Here is a 15,918-nt window from a genome sequence, read left to right as displayed (position 1 = left end):
CCTTATGGCAGGCCTAGGAACAAATTTAATTGCCTAGTCAGATCACCCTGTAGTGAAGATCACATTCAGCAAGCCTCTTCATGGGTACAGGACTTCGAATCAGCTATTCATTATAATACTCAAATATGAGCAGAGAACCAAGGATCATCCAACATTTGAGAAAATCATATATGAAAAAGAGAGATTGAAACAAACAAAAAAACCAGAATTCAAAGGACAGAGACTGTAGAAAGAACATGTCTAAAAAGAAATCATTCATATCCTCAGACAAAAAGGAAGCTATTTTAAACAAAATAAGAATAGGGTGCTATCGAAAAAGGGAACATTCAGAGAATAAAAGGAGCTCTTAGAAATTAAACACATAAGAGAAGATAAAATTGAGGAACTCTATCATAAAATAGAGCAAAAAAGAAAAAGATAGGAAAGAGAAGAAAAAAAGATCAGAAAATTAGAGAGTCAGTCCAAATGGCTTTCTAGCTGAATAAAAGGAATCCCAGATAGAACAAATAGTGAAAAAGAAGTGGAGAAAATCATAAAGAAATAATTTTAACCAAATTTCCCAGAGCTGAAAAACAAAGGATTCCCAGATTAAAAGAGACTACTGAGGGTTTAGCAAAATTGATTATAATTGGCTCACACCGAGGCATGTCATCATGAAATTTTAAAACAATGGGGACATAGAAAAGATTCCACAAGCAGGTAAGAATCAGAATGCCTTCAGACGTCTGCACAGCAACACAAGAAGCTAAAAGACAAAATTCTGAAGGAAAATTATTTCCAGCCTATCATCTCAAAAAAAATCTACCTCTCAAAAAGCCTTCTTGGGAAGAAGGCATTGCATCAAAATGAGGAAGTAAAATAAGAAAGAGGAAAACAGGAGATTAAGAAATCTGAAGATCTAAGACAAGAGCCAGTCCAGAATATCTAATGGATGAGAATGCACTGAGAAGAAATTCACACAACTGTCACAGAGTTTGGGTCTAAATTTGCAATGAGAACAGAGGATACCAAAGAAGTGAACAAAACAAAACAAAACAAACAAGACAATGTATAATACCAGGGAAAACAAACTATTGGGCAGAAAAAGAATGGTCACGGTAGGATACTATAGGGATCAGATGCAAATAGTGTTTACATCGTGAAAAATCTTATATAACAGGTACTGATTTAAATGCTTTGTGTTCATTAACTCATATAATCCTCACAACCACCTGAGGAGGTAAGTACTACTACTGTTCTCATTTTCCAGATAAGGAAATTGAGGCAAAATAATAACCTGTTCAGGGACTTCCCTGGTGGTCCAGTGGTTAAGAATCCACCTTCCAATGCAGGGGACGTGGGTTCAATCCCTGGTCAGGGAACTGAGATCCCACATGACGCGGATCAACTAAGCCCGTGTGCTCTAGAGCCCGCGTGCAACAACTACTGAGCCTGTGTGCTCTGGAGTCTGCTCGCCACAACTAGAGAGAAGCCTGCGTGCTGCAACGAAGATCCCGCATGCCGCGACTAAGACCCAATACAGTCAAATAAATAAATAAATAAATAAATAAATAAATAAATAATAACTTGTTTAAAGATACAGCTAGTAAGGGATAGGGCCAAGATGATAAGACAAGCAGCCTGGTTCTAGATGGTTCTTTACATTCTATTGCTTCTTTCTAACTTAGCCTCAATAATGTAAAGACTGAATACTGATCCAACCCAAATTACACCCTAATGACACTGGGAGGCTACAGGGAAATTATGCAAGTATACAGTGACATTGGGTAACTACTAAATCATCTTTAATAGAAGGAAGTCAACTGACGAGATCCCTCTGAAAAATTAAGAAGCAGCAATATGAGCATGTATTTAGATGTGGAAATAAATACTAAAGGATCCGGATAAAAGAATTGAAAGTAGTTGCCTCTAGAGTTAGAAATAGGGATGAGGAGGGTGGGGAACTGTTGTTTTTCATAATAAGCCTTGGACAGCTGTTTGATTTAAAAATTATAAATAAGTACAGCTTTGATAAAAGCAAAAACGAAGTTAAAAGTAGATCAGAAAAGAAAATAAACAGATAGGAATGTGGCCTGACAAAACTAATTTTCAAAAAATTAAAAAAAAATTCCCCTTTAATCAATGAGTTAATCTTTACACTTCCCAAATTATTAAAACCTTTCAATCAAATGAGTATTTTTAATTCAAAATATGAAAAGATGCCTGGGGAGCACTTTTGACAATAAAGAAAAGTTCTTTACTATGTTTTTTCACTATGTTTTTTCCCTTATAACTAATAGACAAACTTCTATCTAGTACACAGAATTAGTAGACAACTTCAGATTTTACCAACTGACAAGAACTGTAGAACTAGCATGTAGCATATTTGTTCACTTTCATATCACCCAAATATTCAGTCACAAATTAGGTCACTTTCAAAAGCCAAGTCAACACTGTTTTAGAGGGCCTTTAAAAAAGTAATCTCCCAGAGTTTTCCCTGTTCTTTGTTCTTGCTCATAGTAAATCTCAGGACCAAATGTCTGATTTTGATTTGTAAGTGCTATTAGCCAGTCTTTTTCATTGCCACTTTCTCCAACATTCTTAGAATAAGAACACTGTTTTCCTAGAAAAGCGACAGCAATTATACACGACTTGGAAGTAAACACTCTATTTTCAAGTCATGAGACGGTATAAGCTTGAAAAAATTTGCAAAACCATTCTAATTCTTCAGTGAGTTTACATTTCAATTACTGCAAGACTGAAAGACTTTAAGTAGGCCATATCAGCCACACTATACAGGAAATTATATCCTAGGAAAGCTCTGTTTTAAACATAGGCAAAGGAAGAAAGGAAGGTTGCCAAAATACACAGCACTTTCCATTTGTTTTGATTTGAATACAGCATCTGTTTTATCAGGTGCAATCTACTATTTGCAGGCTTAAGGGGAATGGTAGTAGTTAGGGTTTGAAGAAGTAAATTAATAAAAAATGTTTGCTTTCTGAAAATAATTTTGAAGTAGATATCAGTAGAATTTAGGTAACAACCAAACACGACAAAGTAACTGGGTTTAGGGATAAGTCAGATTGGACTGTGTACTCCTTAACCCAGTAGAATCAAAGCTGAGAAACCAGACTAATCCACTTAAGAAATGTACATGCTCTTGAAACACTATTTAATATTTCTTATATACTTAGAAGTCAACTCTTCTTTCTTTTTTTATTCACTCATTAAAAAAATATTGAGTACCTACTATGTAACATGTCCTGTTCTAGGTACAGGAATATAGCAATTAACAAAGCAACAAAACTCTCTATGGAGCTTATCTGGTGGGGAAGACAAACACATATAAAAAATACAATACAGATAGTATAAAAGACTATTAAAAATATAACAGGGGAATTTTAAGAAGGTTAATTTTACTAAGAAACTACCATATGCAAAGCAAATTTGGATGGGATTACCATACAAGAGAACTTTGTGAGAACAGAGTTTTGATAAAACTTCTATAAGTCAGAGGTAAAATTGGATGACTAAGTTTAGGTGAGACTCAGCAAGAAAATGATATTCAAAATTTTTGTCGGCCAAAAAAAAAAAAAACAAAAAACACCAGACCATCCAGAAAAAGATTTGATACCTTTAGTAAAACACTTAAAAAAAAATATTTTTTTTGTCGGAAGTAAATTTAGGTTGGAAATACTTAAAGAACTGCCAAGACTATACAGAACTTTCAAAAACTTCTCATTTCATCTTTAACCATTTTGGTCATGGTTGATTTAGATGCTTATGGGTCCTGCCCTAGTACTGGTTAAGCTGCCTCATTGCTCTTCTTAGAAAATATCCATATAATTGTGGCCCCTGAAGATCTACCTTGGAATTAATCAGAGGCATATTCACTGGCTGGTTGGGAAAGCTCTTTCAACTTTTTCGTGAAGGTAGAATCCTCATTTACTTTTCTAATCTGGTACCATTCCTGCCTTAGTGATCCATGTGACTCTGGGCAAGTTAATTCACTTCACTGAGCCTAGAATATTCTAATATTCCTTACTACTTTATAGAGCTGTAGTGAGGGCCAGTGAGATATTGTAGTACACAGAATAATGTCCCCCTCCCCCAAAGATGCCCACGTCTTAAGCCCTGGAACCTATGAATATGTCAGGTTGTGTGTTAAAGGAGAAATCAGGCAGCAGTTGGAATTCAGGTTTGCTAATCAGCTGACCCTCAGACTGGGAGAGGAGCCTGGATTACTCAGGTGAATCCAGTGTAGTCACGAGAGTCTGTATAAGTGGAAGAGGAAGGCAGAAGGGAGAACCAGAGAGTTGGCAGCTTGAGAAGGTCTCAGTCAAGTGTTCCTGGCTTTGAAGATGGAGGAATACAGCCGTAAGCCAAGGAGTGTGGGCAGCCTGTAGAAGCTAGCAAAGGTAAGGAAACCGATTTTCCCCTGTAGCCTCACAAAGGAATGTAGCTGTGGATCCATTTCAGATTTTTGACCTCTGAGACTGTAAGAGAATACACTTGTGTTGGTTTAAGCCAGTAAGTGTGTGGTAATTGTTACAGTAGCAATTGGAAACAATAATATACAAAAGTATTTTGAAACTGGTAGGAAATTATATAAATGTAAGATGTTATCTTTCTAGTATTATATCTGCTTAGTCTCTTCAGCAGACTTGATGGCAGACAGCTTGGTCACCAGGAGGTCTCTAGAGCTGTATCAAATTTCCGTGTCAAAAGCAGACTCCTGCCTTTCCTGTTTCGGTGCCTATTTTTGCATTCGCTCTAGCTCTCGTCTAATTTGTGAAGCAGAGTTGATTACCATGTAATAATCAAACCAATGCCAGCCACCTGCCTTTCTAGTTGCCTAGTTTCTCTTCAATTACTCATGATTCTGATATTCCCAAAGGGATGGTTAAGAAAACTTTTTCCAATAATAGCATTTAAGTCTCAGCAGTTACATCTTGGGGTTGAATCCATTACTGAGGATAGCTTTGAATAGGGGAACACCTGGACATTCTTAGAAGCTTTAGCTCCTTGATGTTCTTTCCAAAATAATTAAGACTTTCAGATACCCTGGTTAATATTGTTCAAAAATGCTAAAAACTTCCTTAAAAAATGGAAAAGAACAGGCTATAGACAAAAAAGGCTTTTAAATGACCCTAAAAGTGATATAATAATGCTCTGGGGCTGGAATAGGAAAGAGATACTAGAAATCTTAATGATATAAGGTTAGAAAAAAAAATTCCCTTGTTGATTTTGCAACAACAACACTTTGCAACAAAGTGTCAACAACAAATTGGCACTTGCCATTGGTACTTGCCAACAAAACAAGAAAACTTTTTCCAGAGTTGTAATACTGTAGCAAAATTATGTATAGATAATTCTTAACTTTGTTTATGAGTTATTCTCTAAAAGCTGTGCAAGGCAATACGTGAAGTATATCTCCAAATAAGCATATATGCAGATATGTATGTATATCAGTACATGTCAAGTCTTATAGTTTTTCCATCAGTTTGAATAAGAATGTTAATAGATTCTCTTCCATAGGTTACATTATCTTTAACTTATGAGGCAGAATTAAAATTTCAGGGTTAGGGGGCTTCCCTGGTGGTGCAGTGGTTAAGAATCAGCCTGCCAATGCAGGGGACACAAGTTCAAGCCCTGGTCCAGGAAGATCCCACATGCCGTGGAGCAACTAAGCCTGTGTGCCACAACTACTGAGCCTGCGCTCTAGAGCCTGAGAGCCACAACTACTGAAGCCCGTGTGCCACAACTACTGAAGCCCGCGCGCCTAGAGCCCATGCTCCGCAACAAGAGAAGCCACCGCAATGAGAAGCTCGTGCACCACAACGAAGAGTAGCCCCTGCTCTCAGCAACTAGAGAAAACCCACGTGCGGCAGCGAAGACCCAATGCAGCCAAAAATTAAATAAATGAATAAATAAATTAAAAAAAAAATTTCAGGGTTAGACCATTCTTATTAATCCCAAATTTATAGAATAATCTAGTAATAAAAATTTATAGACTAATCTAGTAATAAAAATTTAGTGTTGTATTAAGGGATAAAACTCACAAATCCATGTTTTTAAGTCCTTAAAAATTAACATTAATAAAGTTAAACTGACACATAGAAATAGACTAATATTTTTATAATGGTTCTTAGACCAATACCTAAATAACACCATATTATCTGCCCTTTTAGCATTAATTAACACATAACGGGCCTGTTTCTTTTTATTATAATTTGTTATGAATACCTTTATATTTCTTCTTGCTATCTTACCTTTTATTTTAGGGGATGGTATTTGTGTGCCTGCTGATAATACCCTTATATTATTAGAGCTTCATTTTCAACTTGTACTTAACTTTTTTTCCCAACAAAAACATTGCACATTTGGGAAGGAAGACAGGAGAATACCTCAAGCAGAAATATGTACACACGGGGGCTTCCCTGGTGGTGCAGTGGTTGAGAGTCTGCCTGCCAATGCAGGGGACACGGGTTTGAGCCCTGGTCTGGGAAGATCCCATATGCCGCGGAGCAGCTGGGCAAGTGAGCCACAATTGCTGAGCCTGCGCGTCTGGAGCCTGTGCTCCGCAGCAAGAGAGGCCGCGATAGTGAGAGGCCCGCGCACCGCGATGAAGAGTGGCCCCCGCTCGCCGCAACTAAAGAAAGCCCTCGCACAGAAACGAAGACCCAACACAGCAATCAATCAATCAATCAATCAATAAATGAAATATGTACACAAAGGCACACAGAGGCTTACCAGTTATTGTTTACCCTGGGTGTATAACACTTTATAGGTAAGATGGACCCAGAGTTGAGAAACATATCACCATGTACTTCAACTATATAATTAATTAGGTTCAGAAAAAAGATCTCATTTAATAACAGTATCATAAACATTTCAAATAAGGAGCATTGTATTGGCCAGTACAGTTATTAAGTACTAGCCAGCTGTATACTCCCAGCTCATATTTTCATGGTGTTTGGAAATGAAGAGCAACTCTTATTTTTATCTTTCAAAAGAGAATTCCAATTAAATTCAAATATGACACCGTAAGGCAAAGTGTTGTCTATGGACTAGTGCAAGGCTGTGAATTGTTGCTGTTAATACAAAATTGTCAGTAATTTCAGGTCTACTGAATCTAATAATAAAAAAAAGTTGGGGTTGTATTTCGTATGTTCTTGGGGTTTCGTTTCATTTTTCTAGTAATTACTTTTTAATTTTATTTTAAAAAGTATTTGTCTATGACTTAATGGAAATTATTTAAAAAGAAAACAAAAAATCCCAAACTGGTCCTATACCACAGGTAGCTTGAGAAGCGCTGTTAACTGAAGAAACTTGCTTGTTTCTAAAAACTAAAGTATGCCAGTACCGTAAAACAATATTTGAAGAATTTATTATGATATATATTAATACATGGCCTTTCAAGCCGTTAACAATTACTTTAAATTACTAGGACTTAATGTGGTTCCATCTCTTAAGACTTTGCACCAATCTTAGATCCAAGAGATAAATATATATATTAAAAGGACAGAAAAATTTCAGAGCTCAACTGAATAACCTCTCTACCTCTGCTAGGTATATTCCACCATTCTAATTAATTTGTATATACTTTACTTCAAGATTAGTTTTATACAGAAGATAAAAAGTGAGTATAAACGTTCAATAGGATGGGTTAGCTATAAAGGTTTCAGAGCCTCCCCCTACTCAAAAAACAAGAACAAACTACCCTGAACAAATAGAATAAAGAATATGTTCTCTGGTCATTTGATAAGTTGGATGACAAGGCTACCATCCAAGATCCCTTGTAAAGAACCATGGCTATATATCCAAGAGAACTGAAATTAGGTACTCAAACAAAGCCTTGTACACAAATGTTTATAGCAGCACTATTCATAATACTAAAAAGCTGGAAACAATGCAGATGTCTGTCAATGGATAAATGGAGAAACAAAATGTTCTATGTGCATGCAGTTTTACTCAGCCATAAAAAGGAATGAAATAATGATACATGATATAATGTGGAGGAATCTTGAAAACATTATCCTAGGTAAAAAGAAGCCAGACACAAAAGGTCACATATTATATGATTCAGTTTATATGAAATACCCAGAATCCATACAAACAAAGCAGATTGATGGTTGCTAGGGGCTGGGGGGCAGGGGCAGTGTGACGAGTAACTGCTTAACGGGTATGTTGTTTTATTTTGGAGTGATGAAAATCTTTTGGAAGTAGACAGAAGTAGTGTTTGCACAAGATTGTGAGTGTAGTGAATGCCACCAATTGTTCACTATGAAATGGTTAGTTTTATGTTACCTGAATGTCACCTCAATTAAAAAAAGAACCATAGCTACTGATGTGCAGTTCTCAGTGTTGACTGCTTACCCCTGTTGATTAACCACTAATAAGCTATGCTTTTGCTATTCTCTGAAAATTCCCTTCATCACAAATAGTAAACTTATGCCAGGATTTATAGGTGGGGAAGCCCATTTACCATTGAACATTATGGATAAAATTGGGAGGGAGAACTTACAGAAATGTGTAAATAAATGAATGAATAATAAAGAAAAGAAGAACATTTTAAAAATTAGTGAAATAAAAAAAAACAGTTAAGGAACAGGGAAGAGGAAAGTAAAAGAGAAAAGAAACATTGATGACTGAAGAGGAAATCATTACAAATATAGTATGATTCAAGAAGAAAAAAGATTGTAATTGTCAGTAGTCATGAGGTATCTATGTATTTAAATCAATTAGAAAGGGACAAAACAACTATGAAGGAAGAAAAAAGGTTTTAGGACCAGAGAGATATTCTTGGTGTACCTATCCATTTAAACAAGAATAAAAAACAATTTCCCAACCTCTTATTTTACTGGGACTTAAAGTCTAAATGAATAAGAGATCCAATTACTCATTTGGGGATCATACTTATTTAACTGCCAACTGACAGCAAACTATTTTTGAAACTCCACTTTGCAATTGTATTCAAAATTAGTTTTAAAAAAAGACTAACTTTATTACATTTATATCACATTTTTAACCCAAAACATTATTCCAGCTGTTTCTAAAATAATGGCAGTTTTTCTAGTATTGTATATAATGGATACATTCAACTAGAATTGATCACTCACAAAACTATACTTACATATTCCTTCACGTTTTTTGTTTTCACAGCTTTGTATGAATAATATGCAGGATAAAGCATTCCAAACACCAACCTAAAAGTAAAAAGTACAAGAGGACTAATCAAACATAATAATGCTTTTAACAGCTCATGAAAATTTCACCTAATAGAAAAGCAGAAAGTACATGGAGAACATATGACAGTGTAAATATGTATGAAAACTTTGTGTATAAACTAAATCCACTCAGAAAAGCAAACTAAAAATACAATTTTTGTTAAACAAAAAGATGGTTTCAGTATTCTAGGTAGTTTCATGGGAAAAAAAGATTTATTTTTAAAAACTGCCACTTAAAATCTTTTTTACTAATTACAAAAAATATTCTGTAGATCCTTGAACATTTGGAAAATGTACACAATTGCCAAAAGAATAAAATTTGCCCCAACGCTACGAGTCAGAAATAACCACAGGCAACACTTTACTGTATGCAAATCCTACTTTTTATCCATGTGTAGTATACCTAAAACATAAATATAACATGCATGCACACACACACATAATTTGGGGTAATGGAAAAAGTGGCCCTTCACTCCATTGGTTTGAGAAGCACTGATTTCTAATTATGACAGTGCTGTGAAACAATACTTGATACATTTATTACAATATATCTTAAAATAACTTAATTTTTTTTTAATTGGAGTATAGTTGATTTACAATGTTGTGTTAACTTCAGGTGTACAGCGAAGTGAATCAGTTATACATATACATATATCCACTCTTTTTTAGATTCTTTTCCCATATAGGTCATTTCAGAGTATTGAGTAGAGTTCCCTGTGCTATACACTAGGTTCTTATTAGTTATCTATTTTATATATAGTAGTGTGTATATGTCAATCCCAATCTCTCATTTTATTCTTCCCCCCTTACCCCCTGGTAACCATAAGTTTGTTTTCTACATTTGTAACTCTATTTCTGTTTTGTAGATAAGTTCATTTGTACCTTTTTTTTAGATTCACATATATGTGATATCACATGATATTTGGCTTTCTCTGTCTGACTTACTTTACTCAGTATAACAATCTCTAGGTCCATCCATGTTGCTGCAAATGGCATTATTTCCTTCTTTTTTATGGCTCAGTAATATTCCATTGTGCTTTAATATATATATATATATATACACACACACACACCACATCTTTATCCATTCTAAAGTAACTCTTAAAGCATTTATAAAATGACAATCACTAACAGGATTTAATTTAATGCTCTCTGTTACAATTATTTCACCAAATTCCAGATCCAAGAGGGTGTGTGTGTGTGTCAGATACAGAAATGGCATGACACAGTATATATGGTTTACAATTGGCATTTTCACATAACATCATGGAATTTTTTGTCTTCAAATATTAGTCTACAGTATTAATACCTTCATTACATTCCACATTGACATTCACATAATTTATTTAAACAGTCCCATATTTATAGGCTTTTGGTTAATTTCCAGATTTTTGCTATTGCACATAATACTGTGAAAAACATTTCTATGCACACTGATATACACTTTCTGGTTGCAGTATTGCTGCTTCAAAGAGTGCACACATTTCTGCCTATTACCAAAAATGCCCTCCAGAGAAGTAGTTCCACTTTGCATTCCTATACATTGCCAATTGTGTGTACCATCATTTAAAAAAAGTTTGCCAGCTAAATAGGAGAAAAATAATCGCCTTATATGTTCTAATGTGCATTTCTGAGCACCAGTAAGTATGAGTTTTTCTCAAGTGTTCACTGGTTTTTTGATACATGAGTGTATGATATTCTGTTGTCTACTTTTCTTTCTTTAATCTATTTTTAAAAAAGAGTTATTTTAGAATAGTTTTATTTTTACAGAAAAGTTGGGAAGATGGCATAGATAATTCCCAATACCCTACACTGAGTTACTCCTATCAATAACATCTTGCATCAGTATGGTACATTTATCATAATTAATATATTATTAACTAAAGTCCAAACTTTATTCAGATGTCTTTAGTTTTTACCTAGCATCCTTTTTCTGTCCCAGGATCCCATCCAGGAGAGCATATTATATTTAGTTGTCTTGCCTCCTTAGGTCCTCTTGGCTGTAAGTTTCTCAGACTTTCCTTGGTAAATGATCTTGATGGTTTTTTTATACCATGTGTTTTTTGTTTTGTTTTAATTAATTAGTTAGGTTGCACTGGGCCTTAGTTGCAGCTTGCAGGCTCCTTAGTTGCAGCAGATGGGCTCCTTTTAGTTGGGGCTCGAAGGCTCCTTAGTTGTGGCATGCAAACTTTTAGTTGAGGCATGCGTGTGGGATCTAGTTCCCCGACCAGGGATCGAACCCGGGCCCGCTGCATTGGGAGCGCAAAGTCTTAACCACTGCGCCACCAGGGAAGTCCCTGATGTTGACAGTTTTGAGGAATATGGGCCAACTATGCTGTAGGAAGCCACTTGACTGGCATTTGTCTGATGTTTTTCTCATGATTAGACTGAGGTGTGGGTTTGGGGGAGGAAGATCACGGAGGCTAAGTTCCATCTCATCATATTAAGGGCACATACTATTAGTATGGCTTATCACTATTGATGTTAACCTTGGCCACCAGGCTGAGGTAGTGTGTGTTAGATTTGGTAACTTTAAGGTTACTCCCACCACCTCCATGCTGTAGTCTTTGGAAGGAAGTCACTATGCACAGGCTTGAGTGGGGAGTTGCCCTCTACCTCCTTGAGAGTGGATTAGCTATATAAATTATTTGGAATTCTTCTGCACGGGAGATTTGTCTATTCTTCCCCAGTTACTTATTTATTCAATAATGTATTTATGTCAATATGGACTCATAGGTTTATTTTACACTTTGGATTTTAATCCAATAATACTTTATTTTGTTGCTCAAAAGCTTTGAACATTGGGACATCTTTCGGTTAGTTCCTGTGTCCCTCTGACATACCTCCATAATTGTGAGGGACGGATTTTTTTCTTTTTCTTTTTTTTAGCAATTTGTTACTTTCTGGCACTACATAATGCGCCAGGCTCATAGTGTGTACTTCCTGTCGCATTCCTAGAATCAGCCACTCCTCCAAGCAGCCTCCGTTCCTTTTACTGGATGATGGTATTTAAGACCCAGATCTGGGTGCTAGGTGTGCTCATTGTTACTACAGTGTTGTTGATTTGAGGCCCTTCTTTGTCTATTTTGTATGTTAGCCAATATTTTTCTAGGTTATTGTTATCTTTCAATTTTGTTTATGAAATTTGCTGAAATACATACTGTATTATGTTTGCTAGGGCTGCCATAATGAAATACCACAGACTGGATGGTTTAAACAACAGATACTTATTTTCTCATAGTTCTGGAGGCTGGAAGTCCAAGATCAAGGTGTTGGCATATTTGATTTTTTCCTGAGGCCTTCCTCCTTGGATTGCAGATGGTCACATTCTCACTGTGTCCTCACGTGGTCATACCTTGGTCCACGTGTGTGTCCTGATCTCTTCTTCTTGTAAGAACACCAGTCACATTGGATTCAGGCCCACCCTGAATACCTCATTTGAATTTAATTGCCTCTTTAAAGATCTTATCTCCAAATACAGTCGCATTCTGAGATACTGCGGGTTAGGACTTCAACATACAAGTTTTGCGAGGGGGACATAATTCAGCTCTTAACACATACTGTATATTTAAGAACTTTTACATTAAATAAATATTTCCATTTATATTAAATAAGCATTCTTTTTTTTTTTTTTAAGGAACTCCTTTATTTTATTTATTTATTTATATTTATTTTTGGCTGTGTTGGGTCTTCGTTTCTGTGCGAGGGCTTTCTCCAGCTGCGGCAAGCGGGGGCCTCTCACTATCGCGGCCTCTCTTGTCGCGGAGCACAGGCTCCAGACACACAGGCTCAGTAGTTGTGGCTCACGGGCCCAGCCGCTCCGCGGTACGTGGGATCTTCCCAGACCAGGGCTCGAACCCGTGTCCCCTGCATTGGCAGGCAGACTCTGAACCACTGCGCCACCAGGGAAGCCCTAAATAAGCATTCTTACACTGAGAGCAAGTAAATATTTATATCTCTATATAAGAGATAAAGAGAGATTTTTTAGTTTACTTACAGATTATCTGGGGGAGGGGGAATGGGTTATAAATCCCTGGTGACTTTCTTATCCTTCACAAAGCTGAACCCTGGATTTGGGGCTCGTGTAACCAGGTTAGAGGAATACCTAGTCGTCTCCTGTTGCGGGTTTTATCCTCACCACCTGGAAGCCACTTGATTAACATTCTCTGCCTTACCTAACGATACTACCCTGTGAATGCTATTTCACCAGAAGCCAATCCCCAGACTCTGGATATGAGATTTTTAGCTGTGCCACAGAGCCTAGGGCTTTTCAGTTTAACACAGGCACCCCACAAGGCACAGAGGCTTTCCAGCTTAGTGACTTCTAAGAAAGCGATTTACCTTAGGACCCGAGGTGTAAACAAGAATACAACTCTCAGGTCTGCTATGTGTTCATCCTCACTGCAGACCTAAGGTATAATCCCAAAGTCAGCCACCACAGTTATAGTTTACATATTCAAGTTAGCCATTTCCATCCACTTCGTATTTCCCTTGAGAATTTGGACACAATCAACATATTATCTTCCATATTCCCATGCAATCAAGTACCGCTGGATTTAAATTCAACATGAGATTCTCCATCACTATCAGTGTATGGATCTTTGACTCCTCCTTCCCCTGCTACATCATCCATCCAATCTGTAACTCAGTCCTGTTGGTTCTTCCTTGGTGAGCATCCACACATCCATCCTCTTTTATTTTCAAATCAGTGGCCAATGATACATGTAGGCTCTTGCCATCTCATCTGACTTACTGAATGGTTTCCCAACACAGCCTCTGGCTCCACTGTCAGATCAGTCTTCCTAATATTGATCTACTCTACTACCTAATATCTACTCTACCTTCCTAATATTGATCTGCTCTACTACCTTGCTTAAAAACTTCAGTAGTTGGCCTCTTCACCCCTTTGCCATCCAGCCCATGTAGGGGCTCATCAGAACGTATTTTGAAAACCACTGCCTTATATAAACCATCTGTTTCAACATGGTTTCCTCAATATGCCTCCTGTATGATATTTCTACTTCAATCCTGGAGTGTGTGCTTCTGCCTGCAATGCCTCCTTCCCTCCTTATCCTCCCTCCTCTTCTTTCTTCCATTTTTTTTCTTGCTTAATTAATTCACTTTTTTCCTTCAAGATCCCACCCTCCTCCACAGACTTCTAAATTACTTTTATTGTGAAATGTAGAATTTGTCAGGATTAGTCATTTTGCCTTTAGCATATTCTATTTTATTTTTAAAAATATTTATTTATTTATTTTTGGCTGCGTTGGGTCTTTGTTGCTGCATGCAGGCTTTCTCTAGTTGCAGCAAGCGGGGGCTACTCTTAGTTGTGGTGCACGGGCCTCTCATTGAAGTGGCTTCTCTTGTTGCGGAGCACGGGCTCTAGGCGCGTGGGCTTCAGTAGTTGTGGCTCGTGGGCTCTAGAGCACAGGCTCAGTAGTTGTGGCACACGGGCTTAGTTGCTCCACGGCATGAGGGATCTTCCTGGACCAGGGCTCAAACCCGTGTCCCCTGCATTGGCAGGTGGACTCTTAACCACTGCGCTTCCAGGGAAGTCCCTAGCATACTCTATTTTAGATCATTTGAATTTTTTTTTTTTTTTTTTAATGAGGATCTTGAATCAGATGCGTATGTTTGATTGATTGATTGATTGATTGATTTTGGCTGTGTTGGGTCTTCGTTTCTGTGCGAGGGCTTTCTCCAGTTGTGGCAAGCGGGGGCCACTCTTCATCGCGATGCGCGGGCCTCTCACCGTCGCGGCCTCTCTCGTTGCGGAGCACAGGCTCCAGACGCGCAGGCTCAGCAGTTGTGGCTCACGGGCCCAGCCGCTCCGCGGCATGTGGGATCTTCCCAAGCCAGGGCTCGAACCCGTGTCCCCTGCATTAGCAGGCAGATTCTCAACCACTGCGCCACCAGGGAAGCCCTAGATCATTTGAATTTTTAATGTATATATAACTGACTTTCAAAATAGATAATTTTCTCACATATAGTAAGGTTTGGTGCTAGTTGATGCTATACATACAGGTGTTTTGCTTTTATTTTCTAACCTCTGTATTGAATAGAAACAGTCAAATGAACAAACACAACGTCCCTAACAGCAACTTTTGTTAAGAGTAGAAAACAATAATGTATTTCATTTGGAATGCTGGAAAGATTAAATGTCTTAGTGAATAGTGGGACAATTTTTAAGGACCACCACTGTTAATATTATAATTTATTATTGCTCCAATGTGAATATTACTGGATAATTTATTACTAACATCTGTAATATTTTCTAGGTTATTTTTTGGTTCATTTTCTTTAATATTGGCTTCTACTGGAGATGTTTGCAACCTGGGAGGTCAGGCATAAAGCCAAAGTATGAGCACACACTGTATAAAATCAAATAAAGTTTATTTTAGAAGGCCACCTACAAGATAAACTTATGGTTTATAAAGGGAGTATTTTCTACAAATAAAATTGACCTATAAATTTGAATATCGTTTCAGTTATAGAGGTAGGAAGAAATAGCTACTCATTTACTCTTAGTCTTATTTCTGCCTACAGACTGGAGAACTTTGCCAAAATACTCATAATACCCTTCCCTCCCACTAAGGTAAAGTTGCCTATACGAACACTGGCTGTGTTGAAAAACACTATTTAAAAAAGGAAATAAAATTTATGGGAATGCAGTAGTGAAGATGGTTCTTATATCATTTTTCATATACGG

The 15,918-nt window shown here is 37.0% G+C and overlaps 1 protein-coding gene across 3 annotated transcripts in view; it reads right to left on the bottom strand.

Annotated features, from left to right (window-relative positions):
- Positions 1-15,918, bottom strand: part of REEP3 (receptor accessory protein 3) — a 98,483-nt gene that overhangs the window by 40,749 nt on the left and 41,816 nt on the right. For 2 of the 3 annotated variants that reach the window (XM_057530831.1, XM_057530832.1), the window contains exon 2: positions 9,116-9,188. The exons of the other annotated variant lie outside the window; for it this stretch is intronic. In XM_057530831.1, the coding sequence (XP_057386814.1) occupies positions 9,116-9,188 (73 nt within the window). The remainder of the gene's footprint in view (positions 1-9,115; positions 9,189-15,918) is intronic. 3 annotated transcript variants of the gene reach the window in all.

The sequence above is a fragment of the Balaenoptera acutorostrata genome, chromosome 16 (assembly GCF_949987535.1).
Source record: "Balaenoptera acutorostrata chromosome 16, mBalAcu1.1, whole genome shotgun sequence".
Lineage (NCBI taxonomy): Eukaryota > Metazoa > Chordata > Mammalia > Artiodactyla > Balaenopteridae > Balaenoptera > Balaenoptera acutorostrata.
The sequence above is the reverse complement of the archived record's forward strand: the minus strand, read 5'-3'. Positions and strand labels throughout refer to the sequence as shown.